At 49.0% G+C, this 23,442-nt stretch overlaps 1 protein-coding gene across 1 annotated transcript; it reads right to left on the bottom strand.

The window, feature by feature from the left end:
• Positions 1-782: 782 nt before the first annotated feature.
• Positions 783-12,166, bottom strand: TMEM240 (transmembrane protein 240). Its single transcript, XM_078611271.1, has 3 exons — positions 11,991-12,166; positions 5,796-5,992; positions 783-1,501 (listed from the first exon to the last, which is right to left on the bottom strand). Exons 1-3 carry the CDS (start codon positions 12,164-12,166, stop codon positions 1,101-1,103), a joined length of 774 nt encoding a protein of 257 aa, XP_078467397.1. The 3' UTR covers positions 783-1,100.
• Between the last annotated feature and the right edge of the window lie 11,276 nt (positions 12,167-23,442).

Below are 23,442 nucleotides of genomic sequence, written 5' to 3'. Positions count from 1 at the left end.
GATCCAGTGGCATCGACATCTACAGGGGATTATACAACTTTTAAAGCCATTCCCCGTGTTTTGTGTACAAGCCGTACAATGTGTTTGGAATCGACAGGAGTAAAGTTGGACTTACGAAAAAAATCGACTTACGAACAGACATCTACAACCTAACTAGTTCGTAAGTAGATGAGTCTCTCTATTGATTCATACTGGAGCAATCCCATGAGCCTACGACGCTCTTTTTCTCCACAGACGTCCAAAATGTTCCACAGATGTTCAGGAGACGTGTATGGAACTGAAACCTGCCCCAACCGTAGCACAACGCACCACCGCCACCACGAATACTACCAGCACAGTGGTCACTGCCACCAGCTCCTCGACCAATTGCCAACAGATGCCTCCACCTCCGCTCCGCACAACGACAATCCCCGCTACCCACCGACTATAGCCGCTGACACCGTTATCTAACCATACAACGCCACTGCCACCACCACCTCTGCCATGTTATCACCACCGTCACCTCATCCACCTCCAATCATCCCCCCCCCCTCCTCCACCTCTACCTTCTCCAATATCTCATCAATTTCCACCAAAAATCTCCTTCATCATTTCCTCCTCCACCACCACCACCACCACCACCACCACCACAATTACCAACGTCAGCTCCACCATCTCCTTGACGACCTTCACAATCTGCTACCACCATTAGCACCCCCCCCCCTCCTCCATCACCACCTCCCCTCGCTCCTTCACCACTGCTACCATCACCGCCACCAACACCACCTCCAACATCATCACCTTCACTACCAACACCACCAACTGTATCTCACCCTCCACCTCTTCCACCATCACCACGACCATCCTCACCTTTACCTCCACCTGCACCACCATGCCCACGACTGCCGTAGCCACTACATCCATCGCCGTCACCGCCACCAACAACCACCACCTTCACCACCTCTTACACCATCACCTCCACCATTTTCACCACTTTCCCAATCTCCACCATCACCTCCACTACCTCCTGATCCAACACCACCTCCCCACCTCGCCGTTCCCAGACGAGCGCACCTTCTCCTGCTCCTCCTGCTGCTGCTGCGGCTGCGGTGGCGCGTGGCTCAGAGCCGCTTGCCAGTGGCCGCGTGGCCGTTGTGGTGGCAGAGCCGCGGCTTAAAGTGCATCGAGTTCTCGTGGCCAGCGTGGGCGCCGTGCTGCTGCTGCTGCTGGGCGTGCGTGTGGCCGTGCCCTAACGCGTTCCCGGCGGGCGCCAGCACTCCTCCTCCTCCTCCCACTCCTCCGATTCCTCCTCCTATTCCTCCGATTCCTCCTCCACCTCCTCCTCCCGCCCCTGCGGGCACGAGCAGCCCGGCGCCCGCCGAGTCGTCCTCCTCGTCGTCGTCATCGTCGTCGCGGGGGAACGCGTGGTAGCGGTGCCGCCGCCCGCTGCCGCCGCCACCGCCGCCGCCCACGGAGCGGCGCTTGGGGGTGAAGCGGCAGGAGAGCCATCGCCACGCCTCGGCTACTCACACAGGGGGGGAGGGGGGACGGGGGGACGGGGGGGGGGAGGAGGAGATGGAGGAGGAGGGGGGGAGGAGGGGGGAGGAGGGGGGAGGAGGAGAGGAGGGGGGAGGATGGGAGGAGGGAAGAGGAGGAAGGATGGTGATGGAGGATAGGGGAGGTGGAGAGGGATGGAGGAGAAGGGAGGAGGGACGAGGAGGAGGACGAGGGGGTAGGGAGGTGAAGAGGCGGCGGGGATCAGGGAGGAGGGGAGAAGAGGGGGAGGATGGAGGAGGAGGGGGGAGAGTGAAGGAGGAGAGAGGAGGAGGGGGGAGGTGGGATCGGGGAGGAGAGGGGGAGATGGGGGCAGAATAAAGAGATGGCAAGCGCTCCCCACCCCGCCCGTGCGGTGTGTAGGATGAGATGAGAAGCGGCCGGGCACCCCCAGCGGCAGCTGTCCCTGTGCGGGGCGAGGGGCACAGCAGCAGCAGCAGAAGCAGCAGAAGCAGAAGCAGCAGAAGCAGCAGAAGCAGCAGAAGCAGCAGAAGCAGAAGCAGCAGCAGAAGCAGCAGAAGCAGAAGCAGCAGCAGAAGCAGAAGCAGCAGCAGAAGCAGCAGAAGCAGCAGAAGCAGCAGAAGCAGCAGAAGCAGAAGCAGCAGCAGAAGCAGAAGCAGCAGCAGCAGCAGAAGCAGCAGCAGAAGCAGCAGAAGCAGCAGAAGCAGAAGCAGCAGCAGAAGCAGCAGCAGCAGAAGCAGCAGAAGCAGCAGAAGCAGAAGCAGCAGCAGAAGCAGCAGAAGCAGCAGAAGCAGCAGAAGCAGAAGCAGCAGCAGAAGCAGCAGCAGCAGAAGCAGCAGAAGCAGCAGAAGCAGCAGAAGCAGCAGAAGCAGCAGCAGCAGAAGCAGCAGAAGCAGCAGAAGCAGCAGCAGCAGCAGCAGCAGAAGCAGCAGCAGCAGCAGCAGCAGAAGCAGCAGCAGCAGCAGCAGCAGAAGCAGCAGAAGCAGCAGAAGCAGCAGAAGCAGCAGCAGCAGAAGCAGCAGAAGCAGCAGAAGCAGCAGAAGCAGCAGCAGCAGAAGCAGCAGAAGCAGCAGAAGCAGCAGCAGCAGAAGCAGCAGAAGCAGCAGAAGCAGCAGCAGCAGAAGCAGCAGAAGCAGCAGAAGCAGCAGCAGCAGCAGCAGCAGCAGAAGCAGCAGAAGCAGAAGCAGCAGAAGCAGCAGAAGCAGCAGAAGCAGCAGAAGCAGCAGCAGCAGCAGAAGCAGCAGAAGCAGAAGCAGCAGAAGCAGCAGAAGCAGCAGAAGCAGAAGCAGCAGCAGCAGCAGCAGCAGAAGCAGCAGCAGCAGAAGCAGCAGAAGCAGCAGAAGCAGCAGCAGCAGAAGCAGCAGAAGCAGCAGAAGCAGCAGCAGCAGCAGCAGAAGCAGCAGCAGCAGAAGCAGCAGAAGCAGCAGCAGCAGCAGAAGCAGCAGCAGCAGAAGCAGCAGAAGCAGCAGAAGCAGCAGAAGCAGAAGCAGCAGAAGCAGCAGAAGCAGCAGCAGCAGCAGCAGAAGCAGCAGCAACAGAAGCAGCAGAAGCAGCAGAAGCAGAAGCAGCAGCAGAAGCAGCAGCAGAAGCAGCAGCAGCAACAGAAGCAGAAGCAGCAGCAGAAGCAGCAGCAGCAGCAGAAGCAGCAGAAGCAGCAGCAGAAGCAGCAGCAGAAGCAGCAGCAGCAGAAGCAGCAGCAGCAGAAGCAGCAGCAGCAGCAGCAGAAGCAGCAGCAGCAGTAGCAGCAGCAGTAGCATCAGAAGCAGCAGCAGCAGAAGCAGCAGCAGCAGAAGCAGCAGCAGCAGCAGAAGCAGCAGCAGCGGCGGCAGCATCACCGTGCCTCTCCCACATTCCTCCAAGACATCTGCAAATCCGAATGCGCCGTCTTTGCTCGTCTCTCCTCGTACCGATGGACGCCGCCGTTGGCGAAAACCGTCACAAGGCTACGTAGTCCACCGCGACCCGGCATCGACGGCGGGGGACAGGCACAAAAAGTTTCCCGATTTAAAGCTTTCGTGACTGCAGGGATTCATCTTCTTGGTTCTTTCGGTAAAGTCATCACGTGGAAGGGAAATAATAAAATAATAAAAATAAAACATAATAAAATAATTCTCACGACGTTTCGGCCGCAACGCAAGCAGCCGTCCTCAGGTGAAGAACAGGTCTGTCGGGGAGGACGGCTGCTTGCGTTGTGGCCGAAACGTCGTGAGAATTATTTTATTACGTTTTATTTTTATTATTTTATTATTTCCCTTCTACGTGATTTTACCGAAAGAACCAAGATGAAAAAAGTATCCCGTCCGACAAAAAACGAGGCCACGTAGCTGGTCACCGCGCAGGGAAAGCTGCCACTGGGGGCGCCCTTGCAAGCGTGTTGAGCCGCGAGTCTGGGTCGCTCGTGCATCACGCACGGTGTGCGCTCCGTTCCAACACAAAACGACGGACGGCCTAGTCCAGGGGTCGGCAACCAAAATAACAAGAAGAGCCATTTCTTTCCAATTCGGTACAAAATTCAGTATTTCAAGAGCCGCAATGCATCTGAGTACATACTGTTCATACGTACATATCGTCAAGAAGCAGCCCGTAAAGAGCCGCATGCGGCTCCGGAGCCGTAGGCTGCCGACCCCTGGACTAGTCCACCCACGAGTCACGCAGTTCATCAGTAAGTCAATTAGTTCAGAATATGCGCCATCGATCCGTCAAATGAACAGCGCATCAATCAGTCAACGAGTTAATTATTAAATCGGTAAATCCATCTGTGGGACAATTTAGTCAAGCACATGTAGTTCGTTTTGGACGCACGTGTAGGGTGCACAACGATAGGAACATGAAATGTGATGCTGCTGTTCGAAACAAATGGAAGGAGCAGGCAGTGCCAGATTATCCTAGTAGCAGAAGTAGCTACATGTGTAGTAGCTACATGTGTAGTAGCTACATGTGTAGTAGCTACATGTGTAGTAGCTACATGTGTAGTAGCTACATGTGTAGTAGCTACATGTGTAGTAGCTGCATGTGTAGTAGCTGCATGTGTAGTAGCTGCATGTGTAGTAGCTGCATGTGTAGTAGCTGCATGTGTAGTAGCTACATGTGTAGTAGCTACATGTGTAGTAGCTGCATGTGTAGTAGCTGCATGTGTAGTAGCTGCATGTGTAGTAGCTGCATGTGTAGTAGCTACATGTGTAGTAGCTACATGTGTAGTAGCTACATGTGTAGTAGCTACATGTGTAGTAGCTACATGTGTAGTAACTACGGGCCCCGCACTTTCAAGGGCCCCGCGCTAAATGCTTTCAAGCTATCAATTCCGGTTCAATGATTCTGAACTTGCTCTATTACTATAGTACTATACCGCCTTCGACTTTTATGAACGACTGGGTGTTTTAGGTTAGCGATTTGTCGTATTATCTGGCTGTATAGCAAATAGAAATGATACAATTACTTTACTATGCAAGTTAGAAAAATGTGTTTTTAATATTTAAGTGTTTTTTTTAGGGCCCCTTTATAACATATGCCACAGGCCCCAAAACTAGCTTAATCCGGCACTGTTAACAGGAAAGAGAGGAAGACCTGACAGAGAACAGCTTCGAGGATTTTTGCACACAGGGTTGGTGTACGGTGCTTTTTCCGCAATATTTTGCAGTCTTTTCTTGGATTTTCTGTTTGCACATAGTCACTTTAAGATGTTTTCTTGTTCATGTTTTAGTTTTTTTGTTTGTTGCGGTTGCACCCGATTCAAGAGCCGAATGGCTCACAAGGCTATACCTAATAAATGAAACTTGAAAACTTGAAACGTCGTCATACACGAGATCGGTGCCGGAAAGATGCGGCCGCGACTCGAGCATATTGGCACGACAAGACAGAGACAGAGCGAGAGAGCGCGAGAGAGATTGAACGTGTAAACAACAAAAAAACGACGACGACGACGAAATGTGCATTGGACACCTCCGCGATGATCGGCCCACGGTGGGATCGCGACGTCGCTGACTAGCAAGTCGATCGAGCGGAACCACAAAACGACGCATATCCCACCAGGCGGTCCGGCACCCGTATCGAAACCACTAAAAATACAAACTTATTCTTAGGTTTTTTCGGTAAAGTCACGTAGGTAAAACATTAAAATTAATGAAAGTAAAATAAAATAAAAATCACGACGTTTCGGATTTTTATTTTATTTTACTTTAATTAATTTTAATGTTTTACCTACGTGACTTTACCGAAAAAACCTAAGAATATGAATCCTTGCAGTCACGAATGCTTCAAATCTAGACTCAAATACAAACGTTGAAATCCGTTCCGAGCGGTACCGGCGAGCTGTCGGAGCTGCGCATCGGTGAGGCGCCGGTCGAGCCAGAGCAGGAGCCAGCTGATGCCCAGACCAAGCGTGAGTCCCAGCAGCAGATCCACCTCCTGCTTGCTCAGCGCAGGAGTCACCGCGTACCCGTCGGGGCTGTGCACCTCTGCACTGTCGCCCGCGTACGGCACCACGTAGTGCACATGGTGCCTGCGTGCACCACACGGAACGGGGGGGGGGGGGGCGAGAGGTGCAGCGGTGGTGAGATGTTGGCTGCCTCGCCTGGTGTACAGGAGGTCGTGGGTTCGATCACGACCCTGACGATGCCTGTTGTGTGTTTGGAGTTTGCGTGTCTCTCTCTCTCCCCGTGGTGAGATGTTGGCTGCCTCGCCTGGTCTACAGGAGGTCGTGGGTACGATCACGACCCTGACGCCTGCTGCTGTATATTTGGAGTTTGCGTGTCTCTCTCTCTCATTATCATCACGGTGGCTAGGAGATGTTAACTATCTCGCCTGGTATGCAGGAGGTCGTGGGTTCGATCACGACCCTGACGATGCCTGCTGTGTGTTTGGAGTTTGCGGTGTCTCTCTCTCTCCCCGTGGTGAGATGTTGACTACCTCGCCTGGTATGCAGGAGGACGTGGGTTCGATCACGACCCTGACGATGCCTGCTGTGTGTTTGGAGTTTGCGTGTCTCTCTCTCTCATCATCATCACAGTGGCTAGGAGATGTTAACTACCTCGCCTGGTGTACAGGAGGTCGTGGGTTCGGTCTCGACCCTGATGCCTGCTGCTGTATATTTGGAGTCTGCGTGTCTCTCTCTCTCTCCGTGGTCGCGCGGATTTTTTCTCCGGGTCCTCCGGTTTCCCCCCTCCACATTTAGAATGAACGTCACGCGTTTAGAGAGTATTCATAGAGTATTTGGCTGCTCTACATTTCCGCATGATGATAAGCCACTGAGCTATCATTCGTGGTGGCCAGGTCGCTTCTGAAAAAGAGCTACACAGCAGCTCAATGGGTCCTTACCTGGCAAAAACAGTAGTTTAGTTTTTTTCTTCTTGGCTCTTTCGGTAAAGTCACGTAGAAGGGAAGTAATACAATAATAAAAATAAAACATAATAAAATAATTCTCACGACGTTTTATTATTATGTTTTATTTTTATTATTTTATTACTTCCCTTCTACGTGACTTTACCGAAAGAACCAAGAAGATGAATCCCTGCAGCCACGAAAGCTTTAAATCGAAATTTAGTTTAGTTTTGTTGGTGGGAGGCACTTTCCACACACAAAGACAAATATCACCTATATAGCCTTGAACAGGCTGCTGGGGCAAGAGCTGTCAACGAGCACCTATGCACGTTGAACTTCTTTCGCACCGTACGTAGCCAACCATGCTAATCGGAAGGACAACAAACTAAACACCAAAATGAGTTCTGAGGAAGTGAGTTCTCGATCTGGAACCCGCGGAACTTAGGAACGGGTTTCGAGAGCAGCACTCCATCTCCTCCTGCAGCTCACCAACGTCGCGTGACGTCACACCCCGACCCCTTCCGCTCACCACTGTCGACCACCTTCATCGATTCGTTCGTTCGATCAGTCGATCGGTCAATCAAATGTTGCGCTGTGCGTGCGTGGTGGAGCCACGTGGAACGGTACAGCAGAGGCTAGCAAGGCCTTCCCTGCTTTGGTAATGTGTTAAACCAGGGAGTATGTAATTGAGATGATCACGTAACAACGTTTATGTGACCAGGCAATAGCTAATCGAGATACACCCCGTTAGCTGATCTATTTAATGACGAGGCGAGATGATTGAGGGTGCCTCAAAAAAAATGTTAACACTTACATGGGACTGTCGTTTTTAATGGAAGAAGAACGGATATGAATGCACTGTAACATGATAACAAATGTAATCCACCATTGGAACCTCATTTGCCAGTAAAAAATATGATCATTGGTTTTTTACCCTTCTATCTGGCAACAAAACTGACACCTTTTTTTTTTACAAGGAGTCATGTTTGCATAGACCACAATACCTGCAGTCATAACGCAAACAAAAAACACAACTCTGATAATATATGCACTGTCCTTGAAGTTGATTGGTCCACACCCGAGACAGCTTTCCTTAGAGCCTAGTCTCACATGGGTTGGACCAGATGACGCCAATTATGGCTGCAGGTATTGTGGTCTATGCAAACATGACTCCTTGTAAAAAAAAAGGTGTCAGTTTTGTTGCCAGATAGAAGGGTAAAAAAACAATTAACAAATGTAATGTTAATAGCTTCAAAAAGTCAAAGAGTCTTCCACTCGTGTTCGCCATCGTTGTCGGCACGTGGCCTGGAATCTTCTCCAGGAGGTCTCCAGAGCCCAGAGGCGGTGTTGTTTCAAATCCTCAGAAGTGTTCACATTTTTTTTCGATTTAAAGCTTTCGTGACTGCAGGGATTCATCTTCTTGGTTCTTTCGGTAAAGTCACGTAGAAGGGAAGTAATAAAATAATATTGTGTTTAATTTTTATTATTTTATTACTTCCCTTCTACGTGACTTTACCGAAAGAACCAAGAAGAGTGTTCGCATTGTTTGTTGAAGCACCGCCTGCATTTCAAACCAAGCCGGGTCGATCGCTCCGATGAACGAACACCCGAACGAATCGATAGTTGACCAACACTCGTCGACAAATGGGGCCGACAACGGAGGGGGCATGTCTCGTGCGCCGGGGGTGATTCATCATCTAGCAGCATACATTTTTGTCGTTTGTTGTTGTCCGGCCGATGATTTGCGGTCGGTCCACCCTAACCGGGATGACGTGACGAGATGGGTGGGGGGGGGGACGGTGGCGGTGGGTCGGGGGGTTGGGTCATGTCATAATTCTTTGGTTCTTTCGGTTAAGTCACTTATGTATAAAGATAAAATAATAAATTACATAATAGCATACTACGACGTTTCGACTGCAGCACAAGCAATCATCATCATCAGGCATGAAAGAAAGAAATAGCAACACAAATCTAACCAGAAAACTATAGACAGACACACAAGCAGACAGACATCACAAAGACACACAGAGAGAGAATACGTATCGGCAGATGTGTGTGTCTGTCTATAGTTTTCTGGTTAGATTTTTGTTGCTATTTCGTTTATACCTGATGATGATGATTGCTTGTGTTGCAATTCTGAAAGTCGTAGTATGCAATTATTTAATTTATTATTTTATCTTTATACGTGACTTAACCGAAAGAACCAAAGAATAATTCCTGCAGTCACGAAAGCTCCAAAATTGAGATTCATGTCATAATTGTTTTTCTCTCCGCGCCGTGTAAATCCGAGCCTGCCGATGTCTCGCTGGGGGCTCGCTCGGTGGCCGCACGGCTTGGGATGGTGCCGGTGGGAGTCTCGCCGGGGCCTGCCGGATGGACCACCGTGAAATCCGTCTCCCCTTCGACGATTCCGCCCGCTAACTCACTTGCCGCACAGCGCAAAAACCTTCGAGGCTATATCGGGAGTGGTGGGGTGGGGGGGATCTTTGTCTTTGTCATCCCCTTCCGAGACGAGGAATGGATTTGTTTTGTCCCCTCTCCCTTATCCGGCCAATTATTCCTCATCTATATGCAAACGAGGCTTTGCGCTGCACGCGTCAATTTGTGAATGTGCATCATCAGCTGACGGACGGGAACGGAGGAGGGCGTGTGATTGGACTTCGGGGAACGACTGCGGGCAAAGATAAAAGATCCCCCGAAATTGCCTTAGCAGACATTTAGCGACCACCGCCGCATTGCCATCACAATAGGAAAGAAACAAGACAAAGATCCCCCGCGTAGCCTGTAACAGACTGTTGGGGCAAGTGCTGTTAGTGAGCAGCACCTAATGAAGGCCGGCACGGCACACGAGGGGGTGGGTGGTCAGCACCACGTCTGGGTGCCTTTGTCTCTCCCGTGGCGATATTTACATACACTGCAACAGGTACTCAGTTGAGGCTGAGTCGACCTAGGGAAGGCCCAGGACCGGTTCAGATATTCATCCTCTTATGTTCACCGTGAGCGGGAATCTAACTGAGGGCACGGGGTTCGTAGCGCAGTGCGCTAACCACTGCAACACTGCTCACACCCCTACTGATATGCACACAGGGATATATGATCATACACAGATAGATAGATAATAGCACGTATACTGGACACACAATAACATACAGATCACATGTAGACTACAGCTTACATTTCCTACGAAGTGGCAGTCATGCCACCAGAGTACTTGTGCCATGCTAGGTGCACTTTGAGGCCACGTAAAGTGTGGAAGACTCGATGCTGGGAGGAGGTCATGGGACAGACCCAGGTGCCATGCGTTGTCTGGTTGAGATCATTGGCAGATGCACCACCTGTGCTGCCCGCTGTACCACCTCGCTGCATTTTATCCACCCGGCGCTCCGCTCGTTGTTGTGAGCGTCGCTCCTCCGCCCTCCGTTGTTGTTGGAGGGCGACTGCCTCCAACTGTCCAGCAGCGTCCTTCACGAGCCTCCATCGAGGCCGACTTTAACACCGCTGGTACCAGTCATCGGCAAGTCCACTCAGCTCCACATCCTCCTGAACCTCATCACTCCATCTCTTCTCTAGCCCGTGTCGTGCCCGTTTAGCCCCCTCTACCCAGCCAAACAGAAGCTGCTTGGGCATGCGGGCTACATGACCCAGCCAACGCAGCCTTGCCTGCCGGAGGAGCTCACCGATGGGACTTTGTTCAGATCTTTAAAGGATCTGTGAGCACCGCACACAATCCAGCCTGGCTAAACCCAGCACGGATCGTAGATAGGGCAGCATTAATGTTTCTAACCGGCGCACGTGTTCCTTTCAAAGGTGCACCTTAAGACCACGTGGTGGCCGAGTTTAGCGACGCATTTATATTTACGCGATCTAATCCAAAAACAACCGCTATTATGGATAATATTGGTCGCTATAGCCGACTTGTACTGCGTTTTAAACTCCTTTAAAAGGCTCCACGTTTCGCAAACATAGAGAAGGGAGGGAAGGGCATCTCTGTGGCCGAGAAGACCTCCGATTAGCGTGGTTGGTTGGCTACGTACGGTGCGAAGAAAGTTCAACATACATTCGTGTTTATACGCATGGTGTGCATATTGTGTGTGTGGATGTTTTGTGTGCATGTCTCTGTGTGTTTGTTGTGTATATGTTGTGTGTATTTTGCATGTTTGCTTGCGTTGTATGCAATGTGTATATTGTTTGTCATTTGCATGTTGTATGTAATTGATATGTTGTGTGTATGTTGTTTGCTGCGTGTTGTATGCAATTTGAATATTTAGTCTGTGCGCAAGTTGTATGTAATTTGTATGTTGAAGGTTGTGAGTATGTTGCATGCTGTGTGCATGTTGTATGTAAATTGTATGTTGTGTGTATGTTGCATGCTGTGTGCATGTTGTATGTAATTTGTATGTTGTGTGTATGTTGCATGCTGTGTGCATGTTGTATGTAATTTGTATGTTGTGTGTATGTTGCATGCTGTGTGCATGTTGTATGTAATTTGTATGTTGTGTGTATGTTGCATGCTGTGTGCATGTTGTGTGTAACGTGTATGTTGTGTGTATGTTGCATGCTGTGTGCATGCTGTGTGTAACGTGTATGTTGTGTGTATGTTGCATGCTGTGTGCATGTTGTGTGTAACGTGTATGTTGTGTGTATGTTGCATGCTGTGTGCATGTTGTGTGTAACGTGTATGTTGTGTGTATGTTGCATGCTGTGTGCATGTTGTGTGTAACGTGTATGTTGTGTGTATGTTGCATGCTGTGTGCATGTTGTGTGTAACGTGTATGTTGTGTGTATGTTGCATGCTGTGTGCATGTTGTGTGTAACGTGTATGTTGTGTGTATGTTGCATGCTGTGTGCATGTTGTGTGTAACGTGTATGTTGTGTGTATGTTGCATGCTGTGTGCATGTTGTGTGTAACGTGTATGTTGTGTGTATGTTGCATGCTGTGTGCATGTTGTGTGTAACGTGTATGTTGTGTGTATGTTGCATGCTGTGTGCATGTTGTGTGTAACGTGTATGTTGTGTGTATGTTGCATGCTGTGTGCATGCTGTGTGTAACGTGTATGTTGTGTGTATGTTGCATGCTGTGTGCATGTTGTGTGTAACGTGTATGTTGTGTGTATGTTGCATGGTGTGTGCATGTTGTGTGTAACGTGTATGTTATGCGAGTCTGTGCGCGAGTTCCCCACCTCCCGCACACGCAGTGGCACACGCGGTCCTCCCCGCGAAGGCGAGGGAGGATGTAGTTGTGGAATCGGTCCAGGAAGGCGTTCGTGTCCAGTATGCCCGCCAGAGCCTGCACCGCACGCGACACCACCACCACCGTCATCATCATCATCATCACCGTCGTCATCACCACCACCATCATCATCATCATCACCACCGTCATCACCACCACCGTTATCATCATCACCACCACCACCGTCATCATCATCACCACCGTCATCATCATCACCACCGTCATCATCATCACCACCGTCATCACCACCACCGTCATCATCATCACCACCACCGTCATCACCACCACCGTCATCATCACCACCAACGTCATCATCATCACCGTCATCATCACCACCACCATCATCACCACCACCACCGTCATCATCACCACCGTCATCATCATCATCACCGTCTTCATCATCACCACCATCATCATCATCATCACCACCGTCATCACCACCACCGTTATCATCATCACCACCACCACCGTCATCATCATCACCACCGTCATCATCATCACCACCGTCATCATCATCACCACCGTCATCACCACCACCGTCATCGTCATCACCACCACCGTCATCACCACCACCGTCATCATCACCACCAACGTCATCATCATCACCGTCATCATCACCACCACCATCATCACCACCACCACCGTCATCATCACCACCGTCATCATCATCATCACCGTCTTCATCATCACCACCATCATCATCATCATCACCACCGTCATCACCACCACCGTTATCATCATCACCACCACCACCGTCATCATCATCACCACCGTCATCATCATCACTACCGTCATCATCATCACCACCGTCATCACCACCACCGTCATCATCATCACCACCACCGTCATCACCACCACCGTCATCATCACCACCAACGTCATCATCATCACCGTCATCATCACCACCACCATCATCACCACCACCACCGTCATCATCACCACCGTCATCATCATCATCACCGTCTTCATCATCACCACCATCATCATCATCATCACCACCGTCATCACCACCACCGTTATCATCATCACCACCACCACCGTCATCATCATCACCACCGTCATCATCATCACCACCGTCATCATCATCACCACCGTCATCACCACCACCGTCATCGTCATCACCACCACCGTCATCACCATCACCGTCATCATCACCACCAACGTCATCATCATCACCGTCATCATCACCACCACCATCATCACCACCACCACCGTCATCATCACCACCGTCATCATCATCATCACCGTCTTCATCAACACCACCATCATCATCATCACCACCGTCATCACCACCACCGTTATCATCATCACCACCACCACCGTCATCATCATCACCACCGTCATCATCATCACCACCGTCATCATCATCACCACCGTCATCATCATCACCGTCATCATCATCACCACCACCGTCATCACCACCACCGTCATCATCACCACCATCATCATCATCACCGTCATCACCACCACCGTCATCATCATCACCACCACCGTCATCACCACCACCGTCATCATCACCACCAACGTCATCATCATCACCGTCATCATCACCACCACCATCATCACCACCACCGCTGTCATCATCACCATCGTCATCACCACCGCCGTCATCACCACCACCGTCATCATCACCACCACCGTCATCATCATCACCGTCATCACCACCACCGTCGTCATCACTACCCCCACCGTCATCATCACCACCACCACCACCGTCATCATCACCACCACCGTCATCACCACCACCGTCATCATCACCACCGTCTTCACCACCACCGTCATCATCACCACCACCGTCATCACCACCACCGTCATCACCACCACCGTCATCACCACCACCGTCTTCACCACCACCGTCATCATCACCACCGTCATCATCATCACCGTCATCATCATCACCACCGTCATCATCATCACCGTCATCATCATCACCACCGTCATCATCACCACCGTCATCATCATCACCGTCATCATCATCACCATGGAGACCACCACCAAGGACTCCCGTGCCGTGTCGGCCCTCGGTTGTGTGTTCGACCGCACTTCACCGCCGACTCACACGATCGGTGTGGGTCGGTGGACGGGCTGTCCAGGGATCGGGAACGGGACAGCCGCGGTCAGACCCGGCGTGGGCAGCCGGGTTCGCGACGCGGTGCGCTCACCGCTGCGCCGCCACTCCGCGGGCACGAGACGGCAAAAAAACGAGGAATACAAAATTCGATGCAAAAAAAAAATCTATAAAAAGCCGCGTACGTGCGCGCGCGTGTTTCTCTATCTGTGTGTGTGTGTGTCTGTCTGTGTGTGTGTGTCTGTCTGTGTGTCTGTCTGTCTGTGTGTCTATCTATCTGTGTGTGTGTCTGTCTGTGTGTCTGGCTGTGTGTGTGTCTATCTGTGTGTGTGTCTATCTGTGTGTCTGTGTGTCTGTCTGTGTGTGGCGGTTAGCGCGCTGCGCTACGAACCTGGCGACCCGGGTTCCATTCCCGCCCACGGCCAATACCGGTGACGATTTTCTGAACATGGTCCTCCCCTAGGTTGGCTCAGCCTCAAATGAGTATCTGGTGCGGTGTGTAAACATCGCCACTGGGGAGACAAAGGCGGCTGGGCGTGGTGTCGTGTGCCGTGCCGGCCTTCATAGGGGCTGCTCGCGAACAGCACTTGCCCCTACAGTCTGTCCAGTCTATACGGGGATCTTTGCCTTTATGCGTGTGTGTGCAAGATTCTATTCATACGGCCATGAGTTGGCAACCACTGAGAGCCTGAGTGTGACCCTGGGTGTGACCCTGGGTGATGACACCGGGGCGAGTGAGTCGATGATCTCAACCCGATCACCAATGACTAACAACGGAGAACCCCATCGGCTCACGTAGAGACGCACAGACTTGCATCGAAACTCACAATAGATTCACAGATTACATAATTTACATAGGAAACCGCAGCGCCTCGCACAGAGACGCATCGACTTGCACAGAGACGCATAGATGTATGTAGAGACTCGTAGATTGACGTGGAGACCCACGCGTTCGCATAGACTCTGTAGTGATTAAACCAAGTTCTCACATGCAGTAAATTGATGGTCTCAGCCCGACCCTCCAATGGCTGAGCAACAACACAACCACATTGCGTTTGGTTCTGCACTTAATTAGATTAAAATCCAGCAAAACGAGAATTCAAAATGTTAGTCTGCCTTTCTAGATTTGAAGTTTTCGTGACTGCAAGGATCCACACTCTTTGGTTCTTTCGGTAAAGTCACGTGGGTGAAAAAAATAGAAATAAAAATTAAATGAAAGTAAATTCAATCACGACGTTTCGATTGCAACACAAGCAATTTTATTATTTTTTACCTACGTGACTTTACCGAAAGAACCAAAGAGTATACGCCTGCCTTTCACGCGATAAACGGCTCGCTCCGTGTGGCAGGGGGAGTGGCCTGGGAGAGCCCCCCCCTCCCCCCCACCGTGTGCAACGCAGGGGTCAACCTCGTTTTTGGGGGGGGTCTCAGATGTAGCTCTGTGATGTCCGCTTGCCGCAGGGGCCTCGCGGATTCATCGTCTGGCGAGGCGAACGCCACTTGCAGCGCAGTCGGGACGAGATTGAAGGACGTTTTTTTTGGTGGGGGTTCGGGGGTAGGGGGGTTTAAACAAGATATATATTTACGTCTTCTTGGTTCTTTCGGTAAAGTCACGTAGAATGAAAATAATAAAATAGTAAAAATAAAACATAATAAAATAATTCTCACGACGTTTCGGCCACAACGCAAGCAGCCGTCCTCAGGTGAAAAACAGGTCTGTCGATAAGAAATGTATTTACGTGTTTGTATTTTTAAATCGATAACGGTGAAAGTTTAAATTTCGATTTAAGGCTTTCGTGACTGCAGGGATTCATCTTCTTGGTTCTTTCGGTAAAGTCACGTAGAAGGGAAATAATAAAATAATAAAAATAAAACATAATAAAATAATTCTCACGACGTTTCGGCCACAATGCAAGCAGCCGTCCTCATGTGAAGAACAGGTCTGTCAGGAAGACAGCGTCACCTGAGGACGGCTGCTTGCGTTGTGGTCGAAACGTCGTGAGAATTGTATTTTATTGTTTTATTTTTATTATTGTATTATTTCCCTTCTACGTGACTTTACCGAAAGAACCAAGACCAGTGAAAGTTTGTTTTGCCGAAAGGTCAGACTTTCGATATCCGTACTCTTCCAGCACTTCTTCTTGAAGTCGGCAAGACTTTTCGCCACGAGTCATTAAAGTACTCGAACAATACTCTACAGGGGAGTGAGTGGGGTGATGCTTTTTGGGCAATGGGCCATGTTCAGAGAGAGAGAGATGTTAACTACCTCGTCTGGTTTACCGGAGGTCGTAGGCTCGATCCCGACCCTGACGCCTGTATTTGGAGTTTGCGTCTCTCTCTCTCTCTCCCCGTGGGGATATTAATTACCTCGCCTGGTGTACCGGAGGTCGTGGGTTCGATCCTCAACCTGACGCCTGCCGCTGTATATTTGGAGTTAGCGCGTCTATCTTTCTCTCTCTCTCTCCCCCCGTGGTCGCGTGGATTTTTCTCCGGGTCCTCCGGTTTCCCCCCTCCACATTTAGAAACGTGCGTTTAAGAGTAAGTGGCTGCTGTACATTTCCACGCCATGATAAGGGCACTTCACTAAGCGGTCGCTTGTGTTGCGCCCGAAACGTCGTGATTGATTTTATTTCATACCCACGTGACTTTACCGAAAGAACCAAAGGGTATGGATTCTTGCAGTAACGAAAGCTTAAAATCAAGAAGAGCTATGTAGCTCAGTGGGCCTTACTCTGCTAAAATAAAAAGTTTAGTTTAGTGAAGACCTACCTTTCACACTACTATCCCTCGCCTAGCCCAACACTGACCCCAATACAACACGAGCCCCGAATCAAGTTCTAACCGGAGTCCTGATGCTAACCATAACCCCCCTAGTAATGGCCCTAACTCCAACATTTACTCGCAAGCATCGTTAACGGCTTAACACGTAGGCTTTCGCGACCAATATTATTCATAATCACCGTTTTTGGGTTCAGATCGCGTTATTTATAAATGTGTCGTAACCCTCCACCAGCCGACACGGCCAATCAGTAAAAAAGTGTCACGTTGACAAAAGACAAATAGTTCACTGCTTTAGCCCACCGGTGTGTTGAAGCGTGAACCCACAACATTTACAATTTTTGAGTAGCACGACGTTTCGCTGGTAATTGCATCCAGCATCATCGGGCAATTCGCCACCATGTCAACGTGACACTTTTTTACTGATTGGCCGTGTCGGGTGGTGGAGGGTTACGACACATTTATAAATAACGCGATCTAAACCCAAAAACGGTGATTATGAATCGTTAACGGCATCGGCACCAGCACCAGTAACCTCGTTCAGCACAATCATCACCAGAACCGTCAGCACCGATATCAGCATCAGCATCTTTATCATTGTATTTGACATGTATCTTTGTCTGCGTATACGTCAGTACAACAGTCACCCTGTATCTGTAAGGTCATTGTAATCCTCCTGTGGATTAATCTAAAAAAAAAATCCGACTCATGCCAACCGGGAATTTATTACGTAACACTAATTTATAATTTGTGCAATATTCTCGATTTCACATGACACCGTTGTTTTTTTTGTTGGGGGGGGTCTGAATTATATTGGCTTCTTCACTCGCTGTATATCATTTGTTTTGATGTTGTCATCTTGGTCACCACCACCCCCCCCGGCCCCCACCCCCAGGTCACTCTTGCAAAATAATCTGCTATCCTGAGCTCCTTAGTTCTCACCTCCGATTCGCGCGGTTGGCTACGTGCGGTGCGAAAGAAGTTCAACGTATGACAGACACGGAGCAGGCTTTCGCGACCAATATCCACAATCGAATTTTTTTGGATCAGATCGCGTAAATATCAATGTGTCGTTAAACCCGCCACCACCCGACACACACAGCCAATGAGTGAGGTTTGCTACGTCCCAATCCCGGTGCGGTGGAGAGTTCATCAACAGCTCTCCAACACACACCGGTTCGTGCTGTACTAGTAACGAGTCGGCACGACGTTCTGTTCACGTGACAAACCTCACGAATGGGCTGTGTGTGTCGGGTGGTGGCGGGTTTAACGACACATTTACAACTACTAATAGGGATTTTCCCCTTTTTTTTGGCAACAAAACTGATACCTTTTGCAAGGAATCACGCTTACATTAACCACAATACTTGCAGTCAAATGCAAACAAAAAACAATACTCTGATAATTTATGCATTGTCTTTGAAACTGATTGGTCCACACCAGAGACAGCTTTCTTTAGAGCCTCGTCTCATATGGTGTTGATTCCTTGCAAAAGGCATCAGTTTTGTTGCCAGAAAAAAAGGGGAAAATCCCTATTAGTATATTTTGGTACTGGCAAAGGAGGTCTCATGATGACACATTTACATTGACGCGATCTGATCCAAAAAACGTCTATTATGGATAAGTTCAACATACTACACACATCGGAACTTAAATGTGAACATCACGAGTAACAGCAACGGCATCGACTCCTCCTCCACGTTACAGATGACAGCGCAGTCACCCACAGTAGCACCATCATCACGATTATCACCAACACTACCGCCAAAGACAAAGACCCCTCCCCCCCTTCCCACCCCGTGTAGCCTTAACAGACTGTAGGGGCAAGTGCTGTTAGCGAGTACCTATGAAGGCCGGCACGGTACACGAGGAGGTGGGTGGCCATCACCACGCCCGACCGCCTTTGTCTCCCCAGTGGCTATTCCTACACACCGCACGAGGTGCTCATTTGAGGCTGAGTCGACTTAGGGGAGGCCCAGGACCGGTTCAGATCCTCGTCACCGGTGTTGGCCGTGAGCAGGGATTGAACCCGGGTCGCCGTGGTTTGTAGTGCAGCGTGCTTGGACATGGGTGAGTCACAACCATTTCCCTGTTCACCTCGGAGTGTGACGGAGATGCCCTCTGGCCCCTACACGATTTCACACGTTTTGACTACACAGTTCGAAAAGGCTACCCGCTGTTGTACCAGTGGAAGTTCCGTCTGGTACAGATCCAATGCGAGGCCGATCGACGCCGTTGGTCAACCTTGTTGTATGTATGCCGATGACCTGATAAATATTGGTCACTCAGTGAGTTGGAGACGCCGCGACTGAACCTGGAGTGTGCCACTACGTCATTGTTCGTCATTGCAAGGCCCAGCGGGCCACTGGCGGCCCCCTGGTGGCCTTTAGTGCGGCCTTTGAAGTGTGGGCCTCCCCAGCAATACACAACGAGTGACAACACCACACCTCCATCATCATCGTGCTGCTGTCAAACCCAACAGCGGTTTCAAATAATGTTGTGGCCGCCCTCACACACTGACGATATCTTATCGGCTAAAGTGGCCCCACTCTGGAAATTAGTGAAGAACACTGCAATAACAGATGGGGGCCTTACAATCAGCCCAAAATAAAACAAAGCACCCGTATGGGTGTCTTATGTCGTCAAATGCACCACCCCCCCCCCCCTTAACCTTCCATGAACAACTGGGATCGTTTTGGAAAGAGTGAAGGGGTTCCCCTATCCGAGCAGTGTGCCAATGATCGGTTCGAATGTAGCAGTGCAGGTCGCAACCTCAGTTCAGCGGAGTTAACTTTTCATCAGCCGTGTAGCGATGTGTAATGTGTCTGGCCAGTCGCTCCATGCAGAGCTCCGGGTCATCTCAGCCACAATCACGCCCTATCTCATCTACGATTGCGAAGTGTGGACCCCATTTACGGAAACACCTGCGCCGGTTTGAAACATTCAAGGTTCGCCTGCATGCGATTCACCGTGGGTTTAACCGGCCTGCATTGTGTAAGGCGCTCACAGATCCATCAGAAATCTCTACGCAGACCCATCAGTGAGCTCTTCCAGATGAGGCGACGTTGGCTGGGTCATGTAGCCCTAGTGCCGGATGAAGATAGTGCGGGGCCTGTAGCAGATGTTATAAAGGGGCTCTAAATAAAAAAAAACTGAAGTATTCAAACACAATTTTTTTTTAACTTGCATAGTAAAGTAATTGTATTTTGTCATTTGCTATACAGCCAGATAATACGACAAATCGCTAACCTTAAACACCCCGGTCGTTCATAAAAGTTGAAGGCAGTATAGTACTATAGTAATAGAGCAAGTGCAGAATCACTGAACCGGAATCGATAGCTTGAGAGCATTTAGCTCGGGGCCCTTGAAAGTGCGGGGCCCGTAGCATGTGTAGTAGCTACTTGTGCTACTACACATGTAGCTACTACACATGTAGCTACTTGTGCTACGAGGATAATCCGGCACTGTGTGTCCAGCCACCGCATGACCATGCAGCTTCTGTTAAGCCAGATAAGAGTGGAGCTAAACAAGCACAGCACGGGCCAGGGAAGAGGTGAGATGATGTGGTAGAGGATGACTTGGGGGTTGAGTGGACTCGCCAACAATTGGTACTCGTGGTGTCAAAACAGATACGCGGACAATACATTTCCACCAGATGTGTCTCCCCACGTGTAAAATAAAAGGATGTTTTCCATCACCCAACAGGCCCCACTGCCTTCTGGGAGTGCACAATTTCAGCAGCATTGATTTAGTACAAAGCAAGCTCTTGACTGGATTCCACAACCGTGTCTCATCAGCAGCGTAAGGCTTTCGTCAATCAATAGCCAAGCACCTGTGCCTATTACGTCTGGCACTTCAGCAGCTTAGGGATCAACGCAGAACTATGTAAAAAAAATCCTCAAAATAATCATTAGCGTTCGTTCGTTTCTCAGTCCGCTTCTCCTGGCGAGGGTCGCGGCGGCGGCTGCGTGTTGAGTAGTGGCGGTCCATACCTCCCTTTGCCTGGTGACAGACTCCAGCACTACTACACTACACTATACACTACACTATACACTACACTATACACTACTATACACTACACTATACACTACACTATACACTACTATACACTACACTACTATACACTACACTATACACTACACTATACACTACAGTAGCGTGTTGAGTAGTGGCGGTCCACACCTCCCTCCTCTCCCTGGCGACAGACTCCAGCACTACTACACTACACTATACACTACACTATACACTACACTATACACTACACTATACAGTACACTACACACTACTATACACTACTACACTACACTACTATACACTACACTATACTACACTATACACTACACTATACACTACTATACACTATATACTACTATACACTACACTACACACTACTATACACTATACACTACTACACTAATACACTACACCATACACTACTATACACTATACAGTATACACTACTACACTACACTATACACTACACTACTACACTATACACTACTATACACTATACACTACTATACACTACTATACACTACACTATACACTACACTACTACACTACACTATACACTACTATACACCACTATACACTATACTATACACTACTATACACTACCACACTATACACTACACTATACACTACCACACTATACACTACCACACTATACACTACCACACTATACTATACACTACTATACACTACTATACACTACACTATACACTACTATACACTACCACACTATACACTACCAGACTATACACTACCACACTATACTATACACTACACTATACACTACCACACTATACACTACCACACTACACTATACACTACTATACACGACACTATACCCTAACTATACACGACTGCGCTATACACTATTATACACTACTATACACTCCTATACACTACACTATACACTACTATACACTACTATACACTACACTATACACTAACCTATACACTACTATACACTACTATACACTACACTATACACTACTATACACTACACTATACACTACACTATACACTACACTATACACTACACTAAACACTACTACACTATACACTACTATACATTACACTATACACTACTATACACTACACTATACACTACACTATACACTACTATACACTACTATACACTACTACACTATACTATACACTACTATACACTACTACACTATACTATACACTACTATACACTATTACACTATACTATACACTACTATACACTACTACACTATATTATACACTACCACACTATACACTACCACACTATACTATACACTACACTATACACTACTACACTACACTATACACTACTATATACTCCATAATAGAGGGTTTTTTGGGGTTAGATCGCGTAAATATATAAATGTGTCGTTAAAACGAGTAAGGTTTGTCACGTGAACAGAACGTGGCCAATTCGTCACTAGTACAGCATCACCGGTGTGTTGGAGAGCCAAGCCACAACATTTACAATCTGAGTACGACGTTTCGCCAGTAATTACAACCAGCTTCATCAGGCGACAGCCAGATTTGTGGAGAAGTCCACCTGATTCGTTCGTTACATAGAGGCGTAGATGTGGTGACCACGCTTCTGCGCTCTTGTGCAAAGTGGGGGGAGGGGGGGTGATTACTGAGGCAACGTTCATTATGCATGCGCATGATGCGAGCCTTTTGATCTTGTCCTTCCTGTCTATTGTGTGTATTAAAATAGCCCTACCAACGGTAATCCCTATTGAAGTGTGGTGCCCTTCATAATCATGCATTTAAATAATGTGTCATTCGATGATTCGCTTCCACGCAGCACTAAGGAGGTAGCTATCCGAACGGGTAAAATTACTATATACGACACTATATACTACTAAACACTACACAAATACAAAGATCCCCCGTATAGCCTTAACGGACTGTAGGGGCAAGTGCTGTTAGCGAGCTCCTATAAAGGTCGGCACGGCACACGAAAGGGTGGCCAACACCATGCCCGGCCGCCTTTGTCTTCCCAGTGGCGATGTTGACACATCGCACCAGGTACTCATTTGAGGCTGAGTCGACCTGGGGGAGGCCCAGAACCGGTTCAGATAATCGTCACTGGTGTTTGCCGTGAGCGGGAATCGAACCCGGGTCGCCAGGTTTGAAGCGCAGCGCACTAACCGCTACACCACCGCTCCCCACTAACTACACTATATACAATACACTACACTATACACTATACACTACACTATACACTACACTATACACTACTATACACTACTATACACTACACTATACACTACTATACACTACACTATACACTACACTATACACTACTATACACTACTATACACTACACTATACACTACTATACACTACACTATACACTACACTATACACTACTATACAATACACTATACACTACACTATATACTACTATACACTACTATACACTACACAATACACTACACTATACACTACACTATACACTACACTACTATACACTACACTATACACTACTATACAATACACTATACACTACACTATACACTACACTATACACTACTATACACTACAC

This window comes from Lampetra planeri, chromosome 36 (assembly GCF_965212315.1).
Source record: "Lampetra planeri chromosome 36, kcLamPlan1.2.h2, whole genome shotgun sequence".
Taxonomy (NCBI): Eukaryota; Metazoa; Chordata; class Hyperoartia; order Petromyzontiformes; family Petromyzontidae; genus Lampetra; species Lampetra planeri.
Note: the sequence above shows the minus strand (reverse complement) of the source record. Positions and strands in the feature narration are given on the sequence as shown.